Genomic DNA, 17,654 nt, shown 5'->3' with positions numbered 1-17,654 from the left:
TACTAAAGGTCCTTCATAAAGTCAAGTGTTTGAAAAACCTTTTAACATTAATATTGGCCTTAAGTATTAAGTTAGTGCAAAAATTGGAGTGTTTTATGATTAACGATCAAATCAAAGTGCACTGAAGGAAAAAGAATTAAGCTGATTCTGACTTGGAGGCATGGAAAATCAGAAAGAGATAAATTGGTGGGAGGAGAGGCAAAGAGCCTTTGAAAGTGTTTTCCATGATGTCCATGCTTGCAATTTTGAAATGCTGTAAAGCTCAGGGCAAACATTTCCTCCAGCCTATTGTAAAGAATATGTCTGTATTGTTAGAATTGGCCAACATCTTAAATCTCTAAAATGCACATCTTCAATTTCCTATGTAGTCACACTGATCTCCATTACCTTTCATGATGGAAATCTAAACTGAAATCCACAAGGTACTAGAAAATGATGAAAAAACTGAATTATTAAGCTGCACCTATTGTTTCCAAAAAGCTGCAATCAACTGTTGTTACTAATATATTTACATTGGGAGTCAAACTACACTGGCAAGACTAAAAACAGAAATTGCTGGAAAAGCTCAGCAGGTCTGGCAGTATCTATGGAGAGAAATCAGAGTTAATGTTTCAGATCCAATGACCCCTCCTCAGAACTGGCAAGACAACTGCTTTTAACTACTAAGTTTGGAAACTGCTCAAGTTAACAACTGTAACTTTAAAACTTTGAAATTTGTTATTATATTTGACACATTTAAGAGAGAACTAGATGAACACGAGTGGGAAAGGAATATAAGGACGTACTGATATGCTGAGGAAAAGCAAATAGTGCAGAAAGAGACCCATGTGCAACATAGACCTACTGGGTTGCAGGTCCTGCTTCGGTGTTATAAATTTAACATATCTGTATTCCTGTGCACTCGTAATTTGACATAATTAATACATGTGACATTTACAACTGAAAATTGAGCAAAGCAACTTATTAAATCTCAGGACAACAAGGGGAGGTACTGGAAACATTTGCCTTTGGTTCGGCTATCAAAAATATCTGCATTGGTTCCACAGTAAACAAGTTGGTGAAAAACCCTGTTACATTTAACAATCTCAACTGCTTAAAAAAAACTTACAACATTTTTCACGTCACATTGTACTTTTGAACTTAGTTCACTAGTTCTCTTCTCTAACCTGTCATGAGATCTAAACATTGATGCTGAATCAGTCATGTTCTTCAAAGATGGTAATTACAAAAGTTAAATTAAAAAATTTGTTCGTTTTTGATTTAAATATTACACATCATCATAAACCATTATACATATAAAGACACAAAAGGACTTGAGGTTTTTCAATCCCTTTTTACTCTCATAGAAAGACATTGTCACCTCTGATCACACGGCACGTTTATTGCAGAATCTCAAGCATCCAAGGCAGTCACTTGTAGAACCGGGGAGCGGAATGTTCTGTTTCTATCAGTCACCAACAGCAAGGGAGAAATACATCGACAACTTATGCTTTTTGAAACTGGGCACCAGGAAAGTAGAGGACATAATCAGATCAACTCTGTTGTTATCAAATAGCCTTGCTCTGAATTTGTACATTGGTATATATGTCTTCCATCCAGTGATACGCTGACTGTACCAAGGTCTGAAACACACAGGATTAAAAGCTGATGTGCTGCATGGGCTTGCCCACCTTGCAAGAGTCCTTGCTTTAACTGTAATAACCTCTTGCCTCCTAAAGAAGCTTGAAAGACAAGTGGACCCCATTCAAGGTAAACTACAGACAAGGAGAAAGTGAGGACTGCAGATGCTGGGGATCAGAGCTGAAAAATGTGATTCCTGAAGAAGGGCTTATGCCCGAAACGTCAATTCTCCTGCTCCTTTGATGCTGCCTGACCTGCTGCACTTTTCCAGCAACACATTTTTCAAACTACAGACAAGTCCAGCATTAGATTTCCTCAATGATGGCCTTTTGACTGCTAGGATATGAGAAGTGTTCAACATGTTCCAGAATCTCTCCTTCAGCAGATAAAAGGGGTGGAGTATTTGGTTAATTGGGTCTACTTTGATTTCAATTTTGTTCTGGCAAAATTCAAAGACAGATCAAGTCTCTTGTGCTCAGAATTGGAAAGTGGCTTTCAGATCTGGTGCAGAGTGGGCAACAAAACTGCAGTGACCTAAAAACCATAGACCATGTATATCCATGGTGGTTAGCTTATTCTTTGCATGCAAGGGATTGAAGTTAAAGAATTTTACATCCAAATTTAATGCTCACACCAAATGGTGCTTTGAGGTGGTGAATAACTACTTTGCTAGACTGCAAATAGAATGGGGGCTACCACTTTGCGTTGCTTGACACCAATCTAACTTTTGGATAGGGATTGTTTCAGATCTTCTATTTAAAACAGTTGCAGTACTACTATCACGAAGCAGATGCAGGTTGTGAAGAAATTTCATGGCCATCCAAATCTCTAGTGATTCACTGAGTCAGGTCAATGAAGGCAAAGAATGGATCAGCTATGCCAACTCAGCCTTTTACAAACTACAGCAGCAAGAGTTTGACTACAAAGATCCCCACAAGTCAAAAAAAGTGCACAGTGTGGTAGCTGTCACCAAAGTCTTGTACTGTATTGAGGCCTGGACTCAGCAACACAAAAGAGTATGAGAGATATTCAACAATAGTGCCTCTACCACATTCTCTCGATTGGACGAAAGGACAGATGAACAAACTATATGTCCTTCAATAGGCATTCACGCAAAACTCCTACAAAACCAAATATGATGGACTGGACAGTGTGTCTGGATCATTGAGAATGGTCTCACCTGCCAAGCCACTATTCTGGGGGAGGACAAACAAATACGTTTCAATGACATTCTGAAGCCATTAATGTACCACAGCATGAAAATTAATGACTGGGAGGAGTTTGCTACCAAGCTTTCAAAATGGCAACAAATTGTCCATCAAGTTGTATCATTCCTCAGGTTCAAATGCCTTTCTGATGATGGATTAGAGTGGTGCTGGAAAAGCACAGCAGTTCAGGCAGCATCCGAGCAGGAAAATCAAAGTTTCGGGCAAAAGCTCTTCATCAGGAATACAGGTAGCACTCTAATCCAGAATCTGGTTTCCAGCATCTGCAGTCATTGTTTTTGCCTTACTGGTGATGCAGAGTGGCAACAGAGAATGACACAATGCGCCCAAAGTTTTGCAGATTAAGGCTTGGCCTATTCAGTCACAAGAGACAACCCATGGCAGAAACCTGGTACCCTGAGTAGACACTTGAGGGCAACTGATGACATGACAGACAACTTCATTTAGCATATTAGCAGCCAGTCTAGAGATGCCTTCAAACCTTGGTACAGGACATATCAAAATAACCACAGTGTGCTGACAAATATGGTAGAACGTTTGGAAGAGACTGTTTCCCAGAATCTAGTCATGTCATTTAGTTCCTTCCATTAGCTGAAGTTCAGTTTTCGGCCTCACAAAACAGACATGGGCAGGTTGGCAAAGAATATCTGAGAAACTGTATTCGGGACAGCTTGCCTCAGGGTGAAGTGAACATTCAGAAGAGAAAACTTGGGGGGAAAAAAAGGCAATCATTGTCTGAAGTTAGCTTGCACAAAGCTTTTTAAGCCATTGCTTCACAAAAATCTGAGAATGTGTAATTAAAATTGCTAGAACTGCAAAACAATGATCAAAGCAACAGACAAATTGGAACATCCATACAATTTTCAAACTTTGAAACCATTCATAACCCTAATCTACAAGAAAAAAATACTTTGAGCCAAAGCCTCAAGCTGTTATGCTGCAGAGACAGATGTTGCATAAAAAAAAGTTACTAGTTTTGGCCATTTGCTGTTTCAAATGGAATAAAGATTAAGCAGCAGAACAACAGAATCACCAGTTGAAGATCAGGTCAGAAGAGCTACCGGTGTTTCAGGCTTCAGCAGGAAGTCCGATCAATGCTTGTAGCTGGAGTAATTTTTCAAAAAAATTGATTGATTAAAAAAATGTTTTAAGGTTTTTATTTCAATGCCAAATGTGACCTGAAATCATAAAGGTGAAGCAATATGTGGCTAAAGAGGAGCACAACAAACACTTATTGGTGTTCTGAGTAAGTACTTAGAATGGAAATTCCAAGTGATAAAAAGCAGAAGCAACAATACAAGATTTATGCGTGCATTGGTACCAAAAGTACACAAGTCAACATACTCAACCCATAACACTCTTAACCTGATGCAGTTACAAGAAGCAATACTTGATTCACTTGCAGTGGAGTTAAAATGCTCTTCCTTCAATTCTGAAAAGGACAAATTCACAACTGTACGGCTTGGTATTGCTCTACAGTTCCAAGTTGACACACACAAAGATTTCATCAGCCCACAATTACACTCCACTGGTATGCTGGTAATAATATGGAGAACAGGACAGTGTATTATATATGCTGCCTTGGTGATCCTGAAAGTGAGCCAATGGGATTGTCAATTTGATAAGTGGATGAAAAGAAAATCCAGCCATGGAGCAGCAAGTGAGCTTTACGACATTTGATGATAAGAGGCTAATGGCACAATAGATGATGACTGTAAAGAGTAGATAGAATATGCTAATCTTCAACCTTTCGTTCTCTGTAAAGAAAGCATTCACATCACATGACACTTGAAGGCTTCAGAAAATCTACATCAATTCACATTGAATTGCTTTGCAGAATATAGCAATCCATTTATATACAGCAAGGTCTCACAAGCAACAAGAAGGAACTTGCATTTTTGTAGGACCTTTTGCCATCTTAGGATATCTCAAAGCATTTCAAAAAGTATAGTTACTATTGTAACATAGAAAAGTCATTGCAAATTTCACACAGAGCATAGTCCCACAAACAGCAATAAAATAAATAAACTGGTAATCTATTCTTGTGGTTTTGGCCTAGAACAGCTAGGAGACTCTCTATACATTTGTTTAAATAGGATCATGAAATATTTTCCATTCACAGAAGATAGGAGATGTAAGAGCAAGTTACTGCAGATGCTGGAATCTGTACTGAAAACAAAAAATACTGGAGATCACAGTGGAACAGGCAGCATCCATGGAGAGAAAGCAGGCGAGAGTCGAGATGACTCTTCATCAGAGATGTAGATAGTCTGAGGTTCCATGGAAATAAATGGTACATTCAATGTAGCACTGGGTTGTCAGTCTAAATTATACATGTTCCGTGCCAAAGTACAGTTTGTACCCACAATCTGGCTTGGAGGTGCATGTGCTGCTGTTGAATGTGGGTTATCTAATTTAAATTGTAGGCTAAAATCAAAACCAATTAATGCAAAGAACACAAGGATGGGAGCCTTCTGAGGAGTCTGAAATACCTCAATTAAACACGTATGGCAATTATAATACTTTAATGCCTTTAAGTATACAAAGTAGTCAGCTAGGTTTTGTCATATGCTCGTGACAGGGGACCAACCTGTTTGTGGGGCTGATTCTACTGTCAGAGTACCCAAAAGTCAAGTGAATTCATGCAACCTTACTCTCGTCACCACATCAATTCTAAACCACTGTAGAAGAATTCAACAAGCTAGAAACATCTCTGAATGTTAACCTGAGACCCAGCTCCTTTAGTGGCTCTCAGAGGCAGCAATACCTTTTTACTTTTATCACCAGACTGCCATCAATGTGTAAAGATAAAGTTTTGAACATGTCAGTCCTTCCATCTTGTAAGAAACTAATCACCCTTGAATCTACATTTTCAATCACATCTTGTATTTTGCAAACATTTGCATTTTTTAAAAATATGGAACTATTCCGACCCAGCTAGTGATAAAGAAATGTTCAAAATTGAGCTGGTGAGAAACTACTGCCACTTGACTTTCTAAGGCTGGAAATAGTCCAGAGGACAAAACAAAAATAAGCCCTCATGAGACAGGTCAGTTTTCAAAGTGGTGATCTGAGAAGGCTTGAAAAATCAGGGTGAATGAGTCCACTTGCAGCAGTAAGTTACCGATGATAAATTGCAGAAACTGGTATCCTTTTATCTTAAAAAGAGAAGCCTCACTCAATCCATTAACAGTGTGATGAAAGATTAAATGGCATTCAACATGAATATACTGTTTACTGTCCTGATTGCTGGGACTAATGATTTAAAGTAATGACTCAAGCCCTCAAAAGGAAGGTCTAGCTGGGTGGTTTTTGATCAAATGTTCTCTAAGTTCGGCCGCATGCAGTCTTCTATTGGCCGAGGCTGTACATAGCCAGGAGTAAGTGTTAAAATAAACTGCTGCATGGATGAAAAATAAGAAATGGATAACAAAAAACTAGAAGCTATAGTGGAAGACAGCATGCAATAGATGCCTGAGATCTACATCACCTTCTGTCATATCTCTCACCCTGTGGAAGTCCTTTTGCATTAGGCAACAACCAATTGAACCAGAGTTTATATCTTTTGAAGTGTCTGGTGAGCAAGATTGAATTTGCAGATCTCCCAAGAATATATGCAGGTTCAGAACTGGGACACAGTAACGTGGAGTAGTGGGACTGTAATCCAATAACCTGAAACCATCTAATCTTCAACTTCAGGAACTTTATGAGCTGTCCAATATCTCATATTTTACATCTCAGAGGTACGCAGTGATGAGAATAGTTTGTGTGTGTGTGGGATAAGTGTGATTCACAGTGTTTAAAAAATCCACCCTTATGCTTCAGTACTGGCTTTCAGCTCTTTCTGCATAGCCTGGACATCCAAGCTAAACAGTCAACACAGTGAATGTCATTAGTAAACAAACTCTCAATCAAACACAGAACAATTGAATAGTACAACACTGACTTATTATTATTTCATTCAAAAGGAAGCCACTCAAGGCTGCTTCCTTGAACCTTGGTTGAATGTTGTAGGTCTGCACAGCTGATGTCTCAGAGCATAATGCCCAGTGACTACTTCAATTATTCATGATATGTTACATGAATTTAAACCAACAGGTTAAATATGCCCTTAAAAAGCAGACACAGGATGACTGGGTTGCACAGCAGGTAAGCATGTGCCTTCTGCACAGTTGGGAAAAATCTCTGGTGGCCAGCAGCCTTCGGAAAATGATTGTGGGCTGTATCAAAGTTTCCAGGAACAAATTAGCAACCTCATGGAGGTCACAGGATGCTGGCTTGGGAAATGGAAACATCATGCTGATATATTGCACTTTTGTGGTTTGACATTCCAACATGACAGTGTGCTGGGTTTCACCTAGTATTAAATCTCATCTGCTTGTGAGTTGAAGGCTATTTTCCTGGAGGGGATGTGGGAGGAAACAGTTAAATAAGTCCTCAAGTCAGAGCTTCAAAGTGATATACTTGCTGATGCAAGTTTGGAACTAGGTGAACTCCCAGATGGCACACTTGGTAATCTGACAGATAAATCAGGCAGCTTTGAGGCGTCCCAGATTATTGTTGACATACAGCCTGGTTCACAAATGGAACCTGGAAATGCAGATTTGTCATTGAGGACTTGGGATTCTTTCCAACTCTACAGGACAATTCCTTAACAGTTAAGATGTTTCTGACTGAATGAGCAAGAGGGAACTTAACAATGCTGTATTAGTACACTACACAGCTCTGGATTTACAAAAAAAAATCCCCTTGAAAATGGATAAGCACCAGCCAAGTGTTTGGCTTTTATATCTCGTCTCCCCTCTCTTTTACACACCACCGACCATCAAACTAATATTATGACTCTTGTGTGACATTACAGTCCAACAGGTTTATTTGAAAGTACTAGCTTATGGGAGAACTGAGAATATGTGTGTGTGTGTGTGTGTGTGTGTGTGTACGTGTACAGATGACCCCACTACACTGTACACACTCTTACATGCTCACATGCTCATGCAGACCCTCTCTCATATGCACACACGTACATATCCCACACTCACACCTATGCACACACCCTCTCACAGGCTTATACTCCATCACACTCATGCACATACACTACCAAGCATGCACACATGCAAAAATACACTCTCATATGCACACATTCACACTGTCTCCCTCTTATACATGCACTCACATACATAAGTCTATGGGGTGAATTCGCATTTGCAAAATTGTAATTGCAGATACACTCCATTTTGATCAAAAAGCACACAATCTGCAGACAATCAATCCATGTAACATTTTATAAATTTATACTTTGGAAACAGAATTAGTCTGACTAAAGATTGAGATACAGACAGACTCTAACCTCACACCTTTAATGCATTGACTGAGCTGAGATGTCACTTTTGTTATAAAACCTGAAGTTATCTCGCGAACGTGACTTGAAAGAAGCTCTGAGATTTATATATTAATGAATTGAAATCTGCTACCCATTCTAAAAGATGAATGACTTAACAGCAGTCAAGGTTTGTTCAATATATCATTTCAGTTGCGTGACACTGTGGTCTTTTGCTATAAATTCTGTGTCTCATGATCCTGCTCCACAGCTACCTGAAGGAGCAGCACTCCAAAGCTAGTGCTTCTAAATAAACCTGTTGGACTATACTTGGCATTATGTGATTTTTAACTTTGTCCACCTCAATCAAACGACAGCACCTCCATATCACAATATTATGACAATCACAGAAAAACATATTAACCTCCATTTTACCGTCACAAACTATGATGAGGTACATAAAAAATCATAAAATGTAGCACTGTTTCAACTGCTTTACCTTTCCTCCAACAAATAAAAAAAAAATCTATGCACACTGATTACCGCTGAACATTATGTACTTGCAGAAAGCCCACCTCACCCCTTCCCAATTTGGAGGAGAGCAAGCATTTCTGTTGCTTATTTTATAATTACATTTGAAGTATACACCGGAGTGAAACACAATTCAAATCAAATTACAACAGAGCAATCACGTCAGACTTTGTTGATTCGTGAAAAGAGTTTTAAAGAAAGGGTGAAGAGGAAAGCAGCAATTGGTGGACTAGAGCAAGTTCATTCCTCAATCAAACAATGAAAGCAGTGGCTTATTTATGGAACTCAGTCTGCACAATTAATAGGTTAGCTTTGATAGTGTAACAATTACACTCTTTCAGTGTTCTGTGAATAACGTCTCAAGTTATCGATAGTGAAGTAGGTATACTTAGACTTCTGTGAATGTCATTCAATTCCTGGCTATCCCTTACCCCACTACATCAGACAAGTAACATGAGGAAACAGGACCAGACCCCACTGAGTGTTTTCAGCATTTTCTGAAGTTAGGAAAAACATTTGGTTTATTTGTCCAACTGAAGTAATGTGGTCTGTCATAAATTTGTGAACAATACACAGGCATTTGAGATTCATCATTCTTGGTGGAATATTTTCAATTGGCAACTGTATTATATTTTGAAGTCAGCATCCTTTTGTTATACATCACATAACACAGGAATTTTGTGTATCATTCTGTTCCATTATTAGCAAATAATGTGTATCAAACTTTACCGTCAGAGCTGTAAAGAAAAAACATGGTCTTGTTAATAAGCTTGAACTTAAGGGCACAGTGACAATTTAAGAGGTCGCCATCATCTCTTTGTTCAAACACTTGATATGGTTTCCTCACTACTTTACCATCTGCCTACATATCTCAAGACTTATTAGCTGGCATTTTGCAAAAATGGAAGGAATATGTAACTGCCTTACGCTCTCTGCTGCTGCAACCCTCCCCAAAGCAACATCCCAAAGGCCTCATGTCAATTTTAAAGATGAAGACTCACCATATAGTGAGGCTGCCTTCACCTCTGTGTATGTTTGAAGTTGTCCCACCTAATCCTTCTCTCCTCAACATCAACTCCAACAGCCACAGCTGCTGCAGCTTTCTGGAGAAAAGCAGTGAAAATCTCAAAGTGCAGCAATCTTACATTTCAGAACACCAATTAGCAACACATTGCAAAGAAACCAGGAACTGAAGAGTCACTGCCATGTTGTGAATTTGGTTTGAAATCAAAAATGTGTACAGAATTTGGAAGCCTAATCTTCAGGGAAAGAAATCTGCCATCCTCATCTGGTGTGGCCTACATTTGATTTCAGACCCACAGTAATGTAGGGGACTTTCAATTGCCTTCTGGGCAATTAGGCATGGGCAACGAATGCTGGCCTAGTCAGCGATGCCCACATCATGTGAATGCATATGAATAAAATGTGATAATGATGAAGCTTCTAGAATAGAGTAAATGATAAATCAATTAAACTGGTAACATCTGCCTCCGCAACTAATTAGGAAAGACAAAGACAAATATTACATATGTTGGTAATCTGAAGGAATAAAACCAGAAAATGCTAAAAATACTCAGTGGGTCAGGCAGAATCTGATAGAGAGAGAAAAACCAACTTCATGGTGACCTATCAATAGAACTGGCAAATACTAGAGATAGACAGCTTTTAACTAATCATGGATTCAGGAAAAAAAAGGGGAGGACAGCAAAGAACAAAACAGAGATTTACATGGAACATGGAGAGTAGCTCTAGTTACATGATAACTGGGATGGTCATTGCATAAGGCAACAGGAGGTGATAAAGGGACAAGTATGAAAACAAAGATACACTTAGACTTACAGTGTGGAAACAGGCCCTTCGGCCCAACAAGTCCACACCGACCCGCCGAAGCGAAACCCACCCATACCCCTACATTTACCCCTTACCTAACACTACGGGCAATTTAGCATGGCCAATTCACCTGACCCGCACATCTTTGGACTGTGGGAGGAAACCGGAGCACCCGGAGGAAACCCACGCAGACACGGGGAGAACGTGCAAACTCCACACAGTCAGTCAGTCACCTGAGTCGGGAATTGAACCCGGGTCTCAGGTGCTGTGAGGCAGTAGTGCTAACCGCTGTGCCACCGTGCCGCCCACTTCTTGTGAATGTAAGTTATTCCCACAGTGTGCAGCTCTAATTTCTGAAAGCCGTTCATATCTGGTATTTTTCAGCTGTGACGACAGGATTCAAGTCGACTATTTTGTCTCCATACAAACGCTACCAGACCCCATTGAGTGTTACCAGCATTTTCGGAAGTTAGGAAATTATGCTCCATTCATCGAGAGGAGGTAATATGGTCTACCATAAATGTGTGACCAATACGGAGATATAAAAGATTCAATATCATTGGTGGAATTTACACTTGGCAATTTTCCATATTTTAAAGCCAGTATCACGTTATTACACATCACATAACACGGTAATTTGGTGGTGGTGAATCTTTCTATTTCACCGCAGTCAAAATTTGATGTACATGCGCAATTTTAAAATGTGATTTAAAAGCATTTCTACAATTAAGAAAAATAACAAGCCTTACGTGCATTCTGTTGCAGCTCATTAGCTACAGAAATAACTTGCATCTTCTATTAAAATCTCTTAATTAATGAACTCACGTAACTATATAAGCAGTTAAACAGAGAAAATAAGAAAGCAATAAAGCTGAATTGGCTTACAGTAACTGGTTTGGACATGCTACGATAGGAATGGCATGAGCCCTTCCACTGCACTGAGTGTGCCTGTTGTGGTTTGTCAAATACTCACATGCTGCTTGGGTTGGATCTTGTAGGTCGTCCTGGGTGGCTTTTCGAAGTGGTGATGCTGACCGGTGGCTTTCCTTGGGATGGGCTAATGGGGAAAGGGTGTAAGCAATGAGGCAGAGAGAAGTATTTGATAGCTTTACTGCATTTGCTGGCCCATAACTGACTTCTGCCAGAATCGTGGAGCCACTCATCAAAATTCAACATGCAAAGAATAAAATAAAAACCTTACTAGGAACATGACGGATCATGCCTGAAAACTGATGTGTTGCAACTTGGGTATGTTTCCATGGCTACAGTGATTGAATAAAGGGATTCAATAAGCATTCAATTTATAAATGTCTTTTAATGTGTAAAAGTGCTGCACCAGAACACTTACAAAAGTTGAATGGAAAATGAACAGGTTCTCTTTCTGTGTTGAATGCACTTACTGTAAAATTTCTGTTCAGTTGTTCACCGCACTATATTACCACTGACGGTCTAGAGTCATTTTAAACTGTTAGTGAATCTTATGATTCAATCTAAGGAACACAAATAATTCAAAATAAATCCTGAAAGGACTTTCAAACTAATGTTGCATGCAAGCATACAAAATTCCAAAACAGATATTACAATAAATGTATTCACCAAGTACAATTAGATGCAAAGTTTTGATGTTTAAAAAAAACTTAGTTCTCAGAATGGAATCAGTAATGGACATATATACATCAATGCAAATGATTCTTCAGCTTAGTGCCTAAATGTAGCAAAAGGAATGATAGTAACATGGGCCAGCCAGACCCCATGTGTGACACCTAGGTCACTGATTCCAGTGGGGCATTCTGGGTGCTACAATTGGTCTTCAGTTGTGGGCACAGCACCTCAGGAAAGACATTTTGGCATTAGAAAAGTTGCAGCATGGATTTATCATAATTATACAGAGGCTAAAGGGCTAATTTGTAAGAATTTGTAGGCTTGCATTTTCTGGACTATACATGGAATGATCTATGTGAGGTGTTCAGGAATTGAATTAAAAAAAGAAATAGAGGAAAGGTATTTCCTTTCTGAATTTTTCTGGGGGCAAACCCCAGAATAGCAGGTCATCAATTTGACATTAGTCAGTCATTTAGAGGTGAAATCAGATAGCACTTTTTCATTGAAAGTTTGAAGTATTTCCTCTTTGAAAAAGCTGGTGTGCCTAGGAATTGAACATTTCAAAACTGCGATTGGTAGTTTTTCATGAGGCAAGTACTTTAAAGGATGTGGAGCCAAGGTGATAAAGTGATTTACAAGAATGGTCCCAGGAATGAACCAAAGTAAGTAAGTAAAATTAAGAGACAGTTCAAACAAGATCTAATTAAATGGCGTATTAGGCTTTAGGGACTGAATGGCTTACCTATGATAATACAGAGCTGCAGGAATAAAGCACAAAGGGATAACAAGGCAGTGATTCCCAATCATAGCTTTCCACTGAAAATTTTGAATACACATGCGCAGAGATTGTCGGCCTTGATTTGGCATTGTTGTGGGGAAGGCACTTTGGAGTCAACTATGGTACCAATAGCATTAATACCCTGTTCCAGATACTAGCACTCTCCTGCTCTTCACTGTTCCCACACTGGCTCAAATTCAGAAAGGACTAGCAACTAAGGTAAAGAGAAAACCCAAAGTCTTCTGTTGGCATCTAAAAAAATTGTTAAAGGAGTAGAGTCGATTAGAGACCAATATTTAGTGGAGTTCCTCAGTGGTCCACACTGGAAGCCTTGCCTTTCCTGATGTGTATCATGTTAATAATCTTGATCTCAGTGTGCAGGGGACAATTTCAAAAATTGCAGATGATGTGAACTTTGAATAGAATTATAGGAGGACTTGGGTGTACATATACAGGTGGAGAGATATTAATAAAGCATACAGTGTTCTTGGCTTTATGGATAGGGGTACAGAGTATAAGAGCAAGTGGTGATCTTAGAATCCCTATGGTGTAGAAGCAGGCTATTTGGCCCAACGAGTCCACAGCGGCCCTCCAAAGAGCACCCCACCCAATCTCACCCCCTATCTTATCCCTGTAACCCTGCATTTCCTATAGCTAATCCAACTAGCCTGCATATCCATGGACACTGTTGACATTTTAGCATGGCTAGACTATGTAACGCATACACCTCTGGACTGTGGGAGTATGCGGGAGCACCTGGAAAAAACACACACAGACTGTGGGGAGAATGTGCAAACTCGATAGTTGACCAAGGCTGGAATTGAGCCTGGGTCCCTGGCGCTGTGAAGCAGAGTGCTAACCACTGAGCTACCATGCTGCCAAGATGTTGAACTTGTATAAGGCACTTGTTAGACCTCAACTGAAGTGTTCTGTACAGTTGTGGCACCACATTATAGGAAGATGCGAATGCAGTGGAGAGAATGCTGAAGCAATTCACAAGAAAGGTACCAGGAATAAGTACCTACAATTATGAGGATGGATTGAAGAAGTTAGCATTGTTCTCCTGAGAAAGATGGCGGCTGAAGAGAGATTTGATAGACATTTTCAAAATCAGCATTAGGCTGGATAGAGAGAAGCTGTTTCCGCTCACAAAAGAAACAAGAACCAGAGGGCATAGTTTTAAAGTGATGTCCAAAAGCAGCAAGGGTAATGTGAGAAAAACTTTTTCTCACGAGTAGTTAGAGCAAGGAGTGTACTGTATGGAAGTGTGGTGGAGGCGGGTTCAACTGAGGCATATAAGAGGGCAATGGATGATTACTTGGATAGAAGTATTGTGCAAGAGTGTGGTGGGAATGGAGAAGATTGGCACGAGGTAATGATTTTCATTTGAAGTGCCAGTGTAGGCACAGCGAGCCAAATGGCCCCCGTTTGTGCTATAATGATTTGATGGCATTGATGTTGCATGGGTAATGCTTCTCAACCAGGTAAATGTTAAAGCTGCTTTAAGCTCCACTGGAGAAGAGGCAAGAGAATCTGATGGAGACATGCCATCTCTGGCTCCTGTTAGTCTTAATAATAGTTAGGGATGTAAATAGTGAGTTTTGAGAAGATTTGTAGCTCAGGTTGAGGTTCTGGATGTAGGTTTGTTCGCTGTGCTGGAAGGTTCATTTTCAGATGTTTCGTCACCATACTAGGTAACATTTTCAGTGAGCTTCTGGACGAGGCATTGCAGATGTTTCCTGCTTTCTATTCATATGTTTGGGTTTCCTTGGGTTGGTTACCATCCCTGAGAAAAGGACAGGAAATGACATCGCCATAGGAAATGACATCACCACAGGAAATGACATCAGCAACCCAAGAAAACTCAAAAATATAAACAGAAAGCAGGAAGCACCAGCAGTGCTTCATCCGGAGACTCATTGAAGATGTTACCTAGTATGGTGACGAAACATCTGAAAATGAACCTTCCAGCTCAGCAAGCAAACTTACACCCACAATGTAAATAATATCTATTGCTATCAAGCAAGAAACTTTCTTGTGTAAGAAATATTCCTCTGCTTATTCAGATTTACAAGTGATTTATCCTCTACAACTCTTGATTAGATAAGCACGGACTCATTACAGAAAGGAAGACTGGCAACGTCACTATGTCAACTACAAGCCATCAATGTTTGATAATGACAACACAAGACAATTGGAACTTTCAATCCAGGCCAAAACAGAAATTGGATGATACAACAATGCATGAATCCTGTTCACAATCAATTCCAGAAGCATTTTCAGATCAGCAAATATTGACAATTTTATGTCTATACCATCCATAGTATTACATGAAAATCACAAAGTGAAATCAGACTCAAACTCATCCATGACATTTATTCTTCACACAAGCAAAGGTGTGCAACCCATCGGCCTCCCATATCTGTTCATGTCAATAACATCACCATAGTCTCAACTGTACAGTAATTTCATTTTAAAGCCCTTCAATATTTAATGGTCATACCTTTACCATTATACCTCCTCCTTTGTTGCCTTTATACAAACCAGTGCAAACATTAAACCAGTTTAGCTGTGAAGATTAAAACATTGCCCTTGCAGTCCTTTATGAAGTAAGCACTCTCTGATCTTTTCTATATAAATATTTAGGGGAGCGTTTTAATAAAACATTTTTTGCACAGACAAAAAAGTCATTTATATACAATAAGAGGCACCCCAGTGTATTTGTTCTTTTGCATCTGAGCCATCTCCATCAATAATGCACGAACTGAAGTTCCACTTTACAAGTGTAATTGGCCTCCTTCATTTTAATCTTGTTTTCATCAGCTGCCAAAATCTATTTACATTTAAATGATCATTGGAGAAAACATCAAGTCTTGCTACATATTCAGTGACTCTTCTTTTGAAAAGCACTCATTAAAAGTCAAAAAAAGTCAGTGGTTAGGAACAACACCTCAACAACTTCTACTGCTCAGCAATAACGTACAACAAAATTAGGTATTGTTAAATGTTGTCTCTATTCCATTCTGACAAACTCTCCCACTCTAAACTTCAAAAAGAGCATAATCTGTCATATTATGGCAAACGTGTTTGCTTCTCACACAAATCATTATTAGAGTCAGAGTGAAATAAATCATTCAACGTGAACTTTTTTGTCAAACTATGAACAGTACAATATGAATATGGTGAATATGACAAGTTTACTTGCACTTCATTGCTCTGACTACATGGAAATCCAAAGCAACACATTCCATTCCTTCATCCATGGTCTGAAGAAATGCCGGAACAAATCAAATGAGGGAACAAGTGATGGATATGTTAATTAAGGATTAATTGGGCGTGAACTAATTGTTAAAATATATTCTCATCTATATGTTTTCACCTTTCTCTGAATCTATCCTCCTCCAGCCCAACAGTCTTTCAAGCTCTGTCACACCCTGCTCTGGCCTCTTGTAAAGCTTGTAAAGCTCTAAACTTCCAAACCCCATTTTGGCATCTCGTCTCACTTCTTGTTTAAGATACTGCCTATATGATCAAGCATCTTGTCACCTGCACTAACATCTCACTCTTTAATTGTGTCAACTCTTATCTAGTTACTCTCCTTGCAGCTCTTTGGGACATTATGTCACATTAAATACCCAACAAAAATGCAAGTTCTGGTGCACACCGAAGCATACATGGTCACAGTGTAAGCATTTTGCAGGGAACGGGTCCCTCTGGGACACCCTATTCCATTTTACAAGCACCAACACCATCCACCCTCCCTACAGTACCTTCTCACATAACTGCAGGATGTGCAACACCTGCCCCTTCACTTCCTCCCTGCTCAACATTCAAGAGCCTAAACAGTCTTTTCAGGTGAAGCAGCATTTCATCTGTACCTCCACCAATCTTATGTATTGTATCCATTGGACACAATGCAACCTATTCTACATTGGAGAAACCAAATACCGACTGAGTGACTGCTTTGGGGAAATCCTCAGTCTGTGCACAAGCATGACTCTGACTTTCCCTCAGCTGGTCATTTTAACACAACGTCCTGCTCGCATGCCCACTTGTCTGTCCTTGGCATGCGACAATAGTCCAGTGAATCACGGTGTAAAATGGAGGAATAACATCTCACTTTCAGATTAGGCACTTTACAGCCTTCCAGAATTAATATTGAGTTCAACACCTTCACATTGTGAACCAACTCCCCATTTCTTCCCTTTCATTTAGCTTATTCCTTTCTATTATCATCTCCCCTACCCCCAATCCCAGTGGTACTGTCTGTCCTTTCAAATTTGGCAGGAGGCACACCATTGTTCTGCCATTCCCACATTCTGATCACTTAATCTGAATTATCAACATCTTTTCTCCACCAGCACCCTACAGCAACTACAACCTCCCCAAATTATAGCATAAATACTGTCCCCTCCACAGTTCAGTTCTGAAGAGTCATCTCGGCGCGAAAAGTTAGCTTGCTGTCTCTCCGTGGATGATGTCTGACCCGCTGTGATCGCCAGCATTTGCTGTTTTCAGTACTGTTTAAGTATATTTGGGTAAAAGTAAATGATTATAAATTCAATATATAATAGAATCGATGCAAGCTTTTTGTGTCTAATTAGCATCTCAATAGAATTAAGTTTCAATTCATGAAATAAAACAAACTGGTGAATAAAAGGTATGCTTTTGAAGCTTTTCATTTTGTGCTAATCAAGACAGATGCAAGAAAACTCAAATGGGCAAACAATTTATACTTCATGAGAAAAGG

The 17,654-nt window shown here is 39.4% G+C and overlaps 1 protein-coding gene across 7 annotated transcripts in view; it reads right to left on the bottom strand.

Annotated features, from left to right (window-relative positions):
- The window catches only part of yaf2 (YY1 associated factor 2), a 170,086-nt gene that overhangs the window by 68,189 nt on the left and 84,243 nt on the right, over positions 1-17,654 (bottom strand). For 4 of the 7 annotated variants that reach the window (XM_060839977.1, XM_060839975.1, XM_060839976.1 and 1 more), the window contains one exon: positions 11,498-11,581. The exons of the other annotated variants lie outside the window; for them this stretch is intronic. In XM_060839977.1, the coding sequence (XP_060695960.1) occupies positions 11,498-11,581 (84 nt within the window). The remainder of the gene's footprint in view (positions 1-11,497; positions 11,582-17,654) is intronic. 7 annotated transcript variants of the gene reach the window in all.

The sequence above is a fragment of the Hemiscyllium ocellatum genome, chromosome 19 (assembly GCF_020745735.1).
Source record: "Hemiscyllium ocellatum isolate sHemOce1 chromosome 19, sHemOce1.pat.X.cur, whole genome shotgun sequence".
Classification (NCBI taxonomy): Eukaryota; Metazoa; Chordata; class Chondrichthyes; order Orectolobiformes; family Hemiscylliidae; genus Hemiscyllium; species Hemiscyllium ocellatum.
Note: the sequence above shows the minus strand (reverse complement) of the source record. Positions and strands in the feature narration are given on the sequence as shown.